This window comes from Myotis davidii, unplaced genomic scaffold (assembly GCF_000327345.1).
Source record: "Myotis davidii unplaced genomic scaffold, ASM32734v1 scaffold388, whole genome shotgun sequence".
Classification (NCBI taxonomy): domain Eukaryota; kingdom Metazoa; phylum Chordata; class Mammalia; order Chiroptera; family Vespertilionidae; genus Myotis; species Myotis davidii.
The window spans coordinates 57,517-69,449 of NW_006299101.1; the positions used below are offsets into that span (position 1 = coordinate 57,517).

Here is an 11,933-nt window from a genome sequence, read left to right on the forward strand (position 1 = left end):
CTATCTATATATGTAGATATATATATATATATATACTCAGCAACCATTAAGGTGGAATGACCAGAATGACTGGTGGCTATGACACATTGTGGCAGTCAACCAGCCTAATCTGGGCCCCAATCAGGCCCCTCCCCCACTGGCTCGACCCCCGATGGGCCCCCAACACCCCTAAATCACTGCCTGGCTCCTTGGTGCATGTATGTTTAGTGAAAGCACAAGAAAATAAGTATCAGTCCCTTCTGTCCTTAACCAGTCTCCAAAGGACTCTGTTAATACTACAGCCAAGGTATAGAATTCTCCCTCCATGACCCACTGACCCAGGAGACCTTTCAAGTTAGCCAAAAAGATGATCTATGCACTAACAGATGGCAGCACTTTGCTGAGGAACGTAGAGAGGCTGGGGGGGGATTTTGTGAAATTGCGGTGCCTTGTAGATTAGGTGAGCTTTCATTCTCTCTTTAAAAGGGGCAGCAAAGAGGACCTGCAGGCTGCCAGGAGCAACAGCAAAGGGTAGGCACATTCTAAAACAGAAAAACTTTTAAACAAACATGAAGATCATATTTGGAAACTGAGGGCAGAGCCCCAGGAAGAACGCAAAAATCATTAAAGGGCCATCATCATCTTGATACATGTTTGGAAACAACACATAAACAACTTCATCTCATGGCACGTGAAATGCAAAACAATTCTGTTGTGTGTTTTCTTTTGGCCATCCTAAAGTATACTTAGGTCTAGCTGGGGAAAGCTATAGCTTCCAACATTAGACCCCATGGCCGGCCCTGCCCAATGGGCAGCCATCAGGGCAGGTCAGCTGGACCCTACCCGTGCATGAATTCCTGCACCAGGCCTCTAGTGGGAATATAAACTGGTGCAGTCACATTAGAAAACAGTCAGGCTGTTGCTCAAAAAGTTAAACTAGATTTACCATCTGACCTAACAATTCCATCTCTAGGTGTATACCAAGAGATACGCACACTCAAAAATGTGTGCACAAATGTTCACAAAAGCATGATCTGTAATGGCTAAAAAGCAGAAACAACTCGAGTATTCATCAACCAATAAACAAAATGAGTATACCTATACAATAGAGTATTATTTAGAAATAAAAATGAATGAAGTATTACACATGTAAAAATGTGGATGAACTTTGAAGACATTTGGTAAATGAAAAGAAGCCAATCACAAAGGATCACATATTATATGAATCCATTTATATGAATTGTCTAGAGCAGGCAAATCTACAGAGATAAGAACTAAATTATTAGGTGTACCAGTTAATAATGCGGATTTTTCTCAATAGATGGAGTTACACATGTTGATATATATGCAATTTGATACGTATGCTATTTTGTTGTATTGACAGCAAGCTTCAAAACTTCATATGTCAAATTTGCTGAAGGTGTTAATATCACAGATATTTTTATGCTTTTTTTTACAAGCAATGGGAAAGATTTTAAAGGAAGGAAAATGGGTGCCACATCAACTGAACGAAAGACAATTGGCAAACCGAAAAGTCATCAGTAAAATGTTGCTTCAATGGCACAAAAGAAAGTCTTTTTTGCATCGAATTGTGACTGGCGATGAAAAGTGGATTTATTTTGAGAATCCAAAATGCACAAAATCATGGGTTGATCCAGGTCGACCGTCAACATCGACTGCAAGGCCAAATCGCTTCGGAAAGAAGACAATGCTCTGCATTTGGTGGGACCAGGAAGGTGTGTATTATGAGCTAAAACCAGGTGAAACCGTTAATACTGATCGCTACTGACAACAAATAATCAATTTGAACCACGCTTTGATCGTGAAATGACCAGAATGTGCTAGAAGACACGACAAAGTAATTTTGCTTCATGATAATGCACCATCACACACTTCAAAACCAGTTAAAGACACATTAAAAGATCTTGCCTGGGAAGTATTAACCCACTCGCCGTATTCACCAGACCTTGCTTCTTCAGATTACCACTTGTTCCGATTTATGGCACACGCACTTTCTGAGCAGCAGCACTTCAAAACGTATGAAGAAGTGGAAAATTGGGTCTGTGAATGGTTTGCCTCACAAGAAAAGTTCTATTGGGACGGTATCCACAAATCACCTGGAAGATGGGGGAAATGTGTACCTAGCAATGGACATTACTTTGAAGAAAGTACTTCTGATGTTTCTCTTGAAATTATCATGTTTTCTTTGATTAAAAAATCTGCCATTATTAACTGGTACACCTAGTAGCAGCTACCCAGTTCTGGGGTGGGGATTGGGAATAAAGAGTAACTGGTAAAGGATTAGGGGTATCTTTACAAGGTGACAAAAATATTCTGAAATTAGGTTGTGGATGGTTGTACCATATATTAAAAACTACTATAGTGTTCATGTTAAATGGGTGCATTATATGGTATGTGAACTGTATTTTAATAAAGCTATAAATATAATAAAAAATAATTAATAAAAAGGTAATATATCTTTCCTCTTGTCTTGTTAGTTCTCACTTTGCCACCTCCATTTCTTCGATTCCCCTCTTGTTTATGCCTAACTCCATCCATTACTAACTTCCTCTCTCACTCCCATCACCATCACCACAGCTGTGCAGATAGAACCAACCTTGTCAGCACACTCAGTAAGGGGCCTGTCTGATAATGTCCCCACAGCTAAAGACCTTGCCACCCTCCCTTCAGAAAGCTCATCTTACTAACTTAAGCAGTGAAACAGCAGAATATGAGTTTAAACCACTACTGGGGAAGAGGAAGACTCTACCAAATAGCTACGGAATGTTCCCTATGTTTCAGAAAAAGTGTGGGGCACATCAACAACATCTTTATTTACTTCAGCCAGTAGGTAGTCATTACCATGCTTACTTTGCATATTTAATAGATATTTACTGAACATTTATTATGTATCAGGATGTTTTCTAGATGCTGGTCATATTGCAGTAAACCAAAACAAAAAAGACAAAAAGATAGAAAATCATTAATCATAGAGGTTAAAGACGAAATAATGAGTAAAATCTAAAGAATTAATTGGTGGTAAGTGCTGTGGAGAAAAACAAAGCAAGAAATGATAGGAAGGAAATGAGGAGGGAGGAAGGAAAAGGGAAGTTACAATTCAATATACCATGGCCCTACTGATATGCTCTCTGAGCAAAGACTTGAAGGAAGGCAAGGAGGTACCATATGCATATCTGGGAAAGAGGATTCCAGGCAGGTGTCAAGTGCCAAAGTCGTGAGGTAGCTATCTGTCTGGGTGCCATAGTGGCTGGAACAGAATGACCAGAAGGAATAGTGGTGACAGCTGAGTTGAGATGAAAATGAGGCCTGATCCTGCTGGGCCCCCATGGCACATGTCAGGGCTTTCTTTGTGGCTTCCTTTGAGCAAGATGGGGAACCACTGGAGGTTTTAAGCCAGAGGAGTTTACAGAGTAAGAAAAATAATGGCTCAGGAAAAAGCCCTGGGCCTTTCCCCTGTCACCTCTGAGTCACAATTGATTATGTTAAGGATGAACATCTGACTCCAAAGGAACTAAGCCAATCACTGATGGATCAAATCAAAATTAATTCCCTCTCCAAAATCTGAACTAAATATAAGAGACAAAATTAGCCAGTGTTGGGACTTAAATGAAAAAGTGATGCAGAGTCAAGGTTAGGATGGTTACTTCTGTTAGTATGGGCAGCTAGTTAGTTATTAACAAAGGAAGATAGCATATTAAGTCAGACATTAAGGCAGATTAACTAGGAAGAAGTAGCTTCACAGTCACTCCAGGCATCTGAGTGTACAGGAAAGACTGACTTTCCAATCTATCCAAGGAACAATAGGCTGTCCCACAGCTGAGACATGCGCAGCACAAGCCAGATGAGGAGGCAAAACTATGAGGCATTGGCAGTAGGAGCCAAAATAGTGACCATAAAGGGAGGAGTCTAGCCTGGGAAAATCTGAGAAAAAGAATAGGTAGGGTAAGGAAACAAAACCCCAGAAAATCCAGGAAAGAGATTGGATAGTTTGAAAGAAATCCTGCTCTCTCCCCAGTCCAAAGAAAAATAATCAAAGCTTAACAAAGACATAGGGGGCGCTCTCTCTCCATTCAGCCTCAAAGGCCTGGGTGTAGCAACCAGAGTGGCAGGTCAAAGCACAGCATGGAAAGTGAACCAGAGAGGAATGAGACTAAGCTAGACTACTAAAGCTTTGGATGCCAACTCTAGGGTAATGGCACAGCATCTCTGGACCACAACCCTCCTCCCGGGCTCAGTGGGGACAAGTGTGGGCCTGCGGCTCCAGAGGATGGACATCTGCCGCAATTTGGAGCTGAGACACCTGGTCATGGATGAGGCAGTGTGGCATCCTCTTCAGGGGTATCTATGTCTTGTGTGCCCCTCCAGTAAATCTTGTCACTGCACCTCAAACCCTCCTAAAAGCATGTTTCCTTAAAATGCATTTCCCATGATACCATGGAAGAATCCTATTTCTTCCAGCAACACTTTCCTAGTTCAAACAACCAGAAGTCAAACTGAAAATTAATGCCAAAGACCTGCAGGAAGGAATAGAGGCATGATGAGGCAGACCCTGAAGAGCAGGGAAGGAGAGGAGAACCTGTTGATCTCATTTTATAGCCTGAGGTACTTCCATTCTAGAGGACAAGAGATCTATGGGACCCAGGACTTTCCAATAAACCTCCAGCTTTGGCCTCTTTGTGTAGGTTTCTTATCCTCATAGTAATTAAAATCCCTGGATTAGTTTAGGCAGGCAGTGAACTATATTTTAGTCCCAACTACTACATGGCTTTAAGGATAAACCAGCTAAAGTAACTCCTGAGAGAAAGGGGCAGAAGGGCAATTGGATTCTATGGCCTTTCACCCAACTCTGGCTTCTCACAAAGTGCCATTATAACTCAGCAAGGTGCAATTCTATGACCTCACCCTCATTTTTAATTTCCTCACGTCAGTATCAATAGGAAAGCTTTCAGCATATCCTATAAGGCTAAATGAATGTATTTAGTGAAATTAAGTTATTGTTACTCTTTTACTTATTTATTTTTAAAAAACATATTTTATTAATTTTTACAGAGAGGAAGGGAGATATAGAGTTAGAAACATCGATCAGCTGCCTCCTGCACGTCTCCCACTGGGGATGTGCCCCAACCAAGGTACATGCCCTTGACCGGAATCGAACCTGGGACCTTTCAGTCCCCAGGCCAACACTCTATCCACTGAGCCAAACCAGTTTCGGCTATTATTACTCTTTTAAAATGAAGTAATTAAGCTGTGAAATATTTGCTTTGGGTTTAGTAGGTGCTGGGTGTTTGAAGGTCTTGGAAGCTCTCTTACCACAGGCAGGTTCCAATCTTGTTTCTTTGTGGGAAACAGGGCCAAGGTTAACTGCTGTCCTTCCCACCCTTTCCCCCACCATTTCCTCCTGGGCAGCATGCCAAGATGTCAAGAGAATACAGGAGAAAAGCAGAGATTACTGCATCTCTGTCAACTCTATATAGGAAATGTTCTGCTGTTTCTAAGTCTAGCGGGCACAAGAAAAGGAAAGCATTATCACACAGGGTCTGGTTCAGAGCATGCATCTCTCTGCCTACAGGCATGCAGGCTGACTCTCAGCCAATGCAAGTGAGAGCAATTAACTTGAAACACAGGCAGACAGGGCAGGGGTTCAATAGGAAACAAAGGCAGGGATAGATATGGCAGTTTGAGCAAGCCTAATCACAGAAACCAACCATGCTGAAATAATAGAATGTTTTTAGACACAGAGCGGGAGGCATAGGAAGCCAAGGGAGGGCCTGCAGCAACAAGGTGTACTGACGCACAGGAAAAAAGAAAAGAGAAAGTTCAGGTCCACTGCTGGGCAAGAACAATGAGGGAACCAATCAAGTGGCCACACAGGTAGATATAGAGCAGGCTTGTAGCAAATATATACCCCTACAGTACAAGGCTTCAGAGGCAGCCCATTATGGGGCCTTCCTCCCGGTGAGGGGAGTCTGACTGCTTGTAATAAATTTTCCACACTTTTGCTTAAATTTTCTGGTTCCTGGAGCTTATTCTTCAGTGTGGTGAGACACGACACCAGGGGGAAAAAACCTCCCCTCACCATTCAGGTTATCACAAGCAGCAGCCACCAGAGAGTTGGTCTGCAGTGCTGTACCCACCATGTAGAATCCCACAACTGCTCATCCTTAGGTTGTAACCAACAAGACCCGCTAATCTGCTAAGCTACCAGTTTATCTAATAGGATGGGTGAAGACTTTAGTAGTTAACAAATGACTGACAAGTATGCACCAGTCCTATAGAACTCCAAAGACATGAGTTAACTGATTGAAGACGAAAATGCACTTCAGATATTCTCTCAACATCTTTGCAGAAACTGGGGAAGCTGCAGGGATGAAAAATCTTACCTTCATGCTAATAAATCTAAGCAATGAGGCACTATCAGGTCAGTAAGGTCTAATTTTCTTAAGAATTAAAGGTAAAAAATCCCCACCAAATACCACCAGCAGTAGCTTAAAAAAAAATCATTTTTTCATGGTATGAATCTTAGTACTAATCTCATCCATGGTTTCACCCCATTTTCTTCTTTTCTCTTCATTGCAATTTCTCTACATAAAAATTTCAACCCTGTTGTGTTTTTTAAGAACATGAAAACCTCTAAGATAACAAAGCTGAGCAATAAATTTTCTTCTCAATTGTGATGTAAGAGCCTAAATCATCCAAATTGCCTAGTAATGAATGTCTGTTTTAGCCATTAGGAGGAGGTTCAAGGAGAGTAGAAATTAACAAAGGCATGAATTAATGAATGAATAAATGAACAGGTTTACTGTTTCATTAGCAGGAGAGCACAGAGCTCTCAGTGTGACAGAGACACAAAGGGTCCTCAAATGGCCTGTAAACTTTCTATTTAACAATCATCTCTTCTTAGAAGCTCCAAGGAATGCCTTTCTGTCCCCTCTAGGACAACTCATTATCTGATTTGCTCACAATGTAAAAGGTCAGTGACAATGGGTTCCATTGTCAAATCTATTTCCCAAATGATATTTCACCTAAATAGTCCCTAAAGCTATAAAAATCTAAGTAATAGTAAAGATTTTTATCTCTTGTTTGAGCCTTAAAGTGCAGATTACCTCCAAGTTGTCTTTGAATATCATTATTTACACAAAACAGAAAAGAGAAGGTAGCAATATACATTCCTTCCTATATAGGTATTCATGTTGGATGTATGTGTTTATCCTATGACTGTCATTAAAACTTTAGTAGACATCAACAACAGGAAACCTGGACATTCATAGGGAGGGGGAAGCCTTGTCTTACTTACCTGCATTTAAGGTTTCAACATTTATTGGTTTTGAATGTGATTGTACAACTGACTTTCAAGGGGACTGTGGAATAGACTTTACACCTTCTTTTAGGAGCTCCCTACACTCATGCCAAAGAAGAAACTACAGTGTCCTTAGGATACCTGGTAAGAGTCCCTATGCACCACTTCACTCAAGTACCGGATGGGCAGTCTCCTGAGGGCACTCACCAGAGTGACAATGGCACATTCAGCCGTCAGTTGAGCAGCACTGAACAGTGTCCGAACAAACCGGTAAATCTGCTTCTGCTCTGGGTTGTGTTTGTCATAATCTGGTGGCACTTCAGATTTCTGGGGAAAAAAATATTTTCAGATGCCAGGCCACCCAATAAGGGCAAAAGAGAAATAATTAAACAATATCATGAAACACGAGGAGGAGGAGATTACCGAAAGAGGATGAAGGTTTTCATCAAAAATATCTAAGAGCATCCTTCCATCTGGGTCTCTGGTGGGGAAAATTAATACAAAATGGAGTTTACTTTCTGCAAGAATGAGTGTCCTTCAAAATAAAACAAAATATATTTTGATTCAACTGTTATTTCAAGAAAGAGAAGGCAGCGAATAATAATTTGTTTTACTTGGGTACAGTATTAGATAATTTTTGAACAGTCCATGAAATAAAGGTTATAAATTAACTTGTGTGTGAATTCAAATTTTTATTTTCTGAGTTTTCAAGTGAACCAAATCTAAATTTAACATCTTGTGGTTTTTTTTTAAATTTATCTTTGTTGTTGAAATTACAAATGTCATCCCTTTTTCCCCCATTGACTCCCTCCATCCCGCCCCCACTAACATCTTGTTTCTTGAGCAAAGGCTGACAGATCTGCTTAAACTAGTAGTATGTTGTGGTTGACAAGAAGTCCAAAGGTAAAATGAACATTCAATGTATCCTAAAGATTAATCTGAAGAGTTTAACAACATGCAAAATTAACATTTCATTAAGAGTTTCACAATTTTGTACTGAAAAAATGAGGTGATGCATAGAAAAGCTCAACTCAATAACCTATAAACCTATAAAAAAAAATGGCTGGTTGCTCCATGTAAAGTGATGGCTTTCACTCTAAGCACAGTGTCTCAGGCAGCTGTCCTGCAGGGACTATTCATACCTCACCATAGACAGCTCTGCTTTTCATCTGTTGAATTTTGCCTAAAAACTTTTCTTTACAAACCATATTTGGAAACCACTGCTTTTGGTAACAACATATCATTCCCATAGTCTGTGCTTCCAATGTCAATTAGGGTTGTGAATAGAAGACTCCAGACCAGTCCCTAACACACAACCATGGTGGTAAACACTACAGTTTCTGCTCTATGAATTTACTGTCTACACAAAAATAAAAGAGAAAGAAAGATCTCAACAGAACAACTCAATGTGCATTATCGATTGTTTTTAAAGCTTTGGGCATTCATACCTGTGCTTATTTTCACTAGCCTGCAGGAACACAGGTAGCAAAGATTTAGATCAAGAGTGGGGAACTTCCAGCCCTCAGGCCTCGGCCCTGGAAATCCTTTGGTCTGGCCCTGCCAAGGCATTAGGGGTGAATTAATTAAATGTTTGACCAAATATAGCAGGCTAATTTTTAAGTTGATAATTTTGTATGGTCCGGGAATGATGTTATAAATATCCAAATGGCGCTTGGCAGAAAAAAGGTTCCCCACCTCTGATTTAGATAAACGCCAGTAAAGACAGGTTCAGCCAGGTAGGACCTGATAGTGGAGTCTGAAAACATAAAGATGGCTCCTTCTGGTGCACGTGGTGACACTTCCTTTTATAAGAACCCCAGCTATGAGAAATTAACCCATGCCTCACCTCACTAACTGCCTCTGCAAGATTACTCAAGGTGCTATGTGAGAGACAAAGCCTGGCTCAATACCCCTCTTCTTTGGGCTGTTCAGTCCTATTCAATTTTTCTGATAAGGCCCTTCAGCACTCTCAAGGAATATTCACCAGAAGTAATTTTAAAAATGAAAACGTAGGTTCAAAATATAAATGAAGATTAAGAATTTAAGCTAAAATGACTCCTCCATGAAATAGATTTTTCTTTCACCTCCATCAAAAGTTACGTGTCTCAGCTGATTAGCACCATAATGGATCTATCACCAGCTCCAGAGGTGTGGCCAGTATGATTTATCAAGGAGAAAGTCTGCAGTTGGTCAATGCTACCTCATCCCAAGAAGGTACAATCTGTATGTCAATCATGCTTGTTTACAAATGCTCACTTTTTCAGTTGGACTTTCTCACTTCCATTCACTTACTTTTGGCCCAGTTCATCACCATTGGGCAAGTAAAGTACATGATTAAAAGTCTCGGTGGCCGGGACCGGAGCGTCAGCCTGCGGACTGAAAGGTCTCAGGTTTGATTCTGGTCAAGGGCATGTACCTTGATTGCGGGCACATCCCCAGTGGGGGGTGTGCAGGAGGCGGCTGATCGATGTTTCTAACTCTATCTCTCTCCTTTCCTCTGTAAAAAATCAGTAAAATATATTTTAAAAAATAAATAAATAAATAAGTAAGTAAAAGTCTCGGTGGTATGTTGCCTGAGTTCAATTTCCCCATCCCCAATTTACCAATTGTGTAATCTTAGGCAAATTATTTTACCTTGCTGTACCTCAGTTTCTCTATCTGTAAAATGGAGATAACACTGAGACACAAAATGGTGAGTTTGGACTCTCATTGTGGGGTTCTTGTCCTACGAAGTTTGAAGAATAAAATTCGCAGACTAAAAGATGTTAAGCAAAAATGTGGAAGTTTATTTGAAGTGTACACAAACTCCCCCTGGGGAAGGGTCCCCAAATGGGAAAAAATGCTCTCTCTAAAATGGGAAAAAATCAAGTCCTCTCAGTCTCTTTGTGTCTGGGTTTATAAATGCTGTGAGCTCTTTGTTCATTCCACTTTCTAATTGGACCCTTCCTTAATTCATATTCCCTCGTGCTTTTCTAATTGGCTACTTTCCTGCATGGTATCAGTTTCAAAGTTTTAAAGCTCACTCGTTGCCCTCCCCCCTTCTCCTGTTCTTGTTCCTCTTATCTTGTAACATTCCTCCATTCTCTGTGAATGTACGATAAGCAATCTGGCAGCTTGGAGCTGTCTCAACCCGTTATGTATGTCTTCCTCTCTCATGGACCCCACTTCCCTAAACTTGCCTTGCCTGTCCCTAAAATTCCTTTCAATATCACTATCACCTCATGAAGTTATTATGAAAGCTAAATGAGCCTGACCAGTGTGACTCAGTGGTTGAGCATCAACCTATGAACCAGGAGGTCGTGGTTTGATTCCTGGTCAGGGCACATGCCTGGGTTGCAGGCTTGATCCCCAATAGGGGAATGTGCAGGAAGCGGCCGATTGATGATTCTCTCTCATCATTAATGGTTCTCTCTCTCCAATAAAAAAAAACAAAAAACCCACATAAAACCCTAAATGTAAAGAGCTGCCGGGGTGGCCAGAGTAAGCACTTATAAAGTTGGCTCTTAGTATCAGCTATGACTATAAATTAACTTTGGTATCTATAACAGTCTAAGAACTGAGAAATCACTTAGAGATACTAATGCAAAACTGGTTGGCTTGGAAACACAGCTGAGTTCCATGAGTGGTATTACACTGTTATCTAAGACTTAAATGTTTAAAAAGTTTGAAAGACTACCAGAGAAATAAGCAGCAAGACAAAACCTACACTTTCATTGATATGTTATTCTGGTCAAGGTTTAAAGGTCCGGTCCAGTAGCCTACATTTTATAAATTTTTAAATCCAAAATTCTCAAGCACCATAAAGAACCATGAATCACAATTATAATACAGGAAAATGTAACTACAGAGAATACCTTTCCAGGTGTTTACCTCCAGATATTTGTATTTTCCCATAAGACTGTTCAGAAGAACCTCTGTCATCTAACTTCCACTTGATTGACTTATCACAACTCTCCCATGCCCTTTTTGTAAAACACACTGAAGGCAGTGTGGTGCCCACCCACTGAGATCCATTCCAACCATGAGGTGCCCATGCTTGTTCCCAGAAATGGGTCACATCAGTGTTTTTAAAACAAACAACAAAGACAGGCCAAAATGGAGTCACTTTTGCTAAGCTATGTCACCAAACCAACACTTAATAACTAATCTAACTGCAGATTCAGGAGTGGAATTTTAAGCCAATCAGTTTGGAATTTCCTATCAGCACTACTAAGGCAATCTGCCTTCCCTAAGGAAAGGTATCCTTGCCTGAAATAATCCACTCTTTTAACTTCTTAGTCCCACCCTCTTTCTGCCTATAAAAACTTTCTATTTTGCCCTGGCCATTGTGGCTCAGTTGATTGAGAGTTGTCTTATACACCGAAAGGTGGTGGGTTCGAGTCCTGATTAGGGCACATACCCAGGTTTCCAGTTCAATCCCTGACAGGAGGCAACCCACCCATGTTTCTTTCTCACTTTGAAGTCTATCTCTCCCTTCCTCTAAAATCAATACAAAACCCCCCCACAAACATACTTTCGATTTTGTATAACTCCTGAAACTCCCATCTACTGCTGGGTGGAATGCTGCCCAATTCATGAATCACTTAATAAAGCCAGTTAAGCTTCAAATATACTGGGTTGAATTTTTTTAAGGAAG

At 40.6% G+C, this 11,933-nt stretch overlaps 1 protein-coding gene across 4 annotated transcripts in view; it reads right to left on the reverse strand.

Annotated features, from left to right (window-relative positions):
* The window catches only part of CCNY (cyclin Y), a 122,068-nt gene that overhangs the window by 41,164 nt on the left and 68,971 nt on the right, over positions 1–11,933 (reverse strand). For 3 of the 4 annotated variants that reach the window (XM_006774614.2, XM_015571061.1, XM_015571062.1), the window contains exons 6-7: positions 7,721–7,778; positions 7,505–7,624 (exon numbers count right to left, since the gene is read on the reverse strand). In XM_006774614.2, the coding sequence (XP_006774677.2) occupies positions 7,505–7,624; positions 7,721–7,778 (178 nt within the window). Of the gene's footprint in view, positions 1–7,504; positions 7,625–7,720; positions 7,779–8,745; positions 8,855–11,933 lie in introns of all 4 variants that reach the window. The other variant, XM_015571063.1, reaches the window with a different exon arrangement.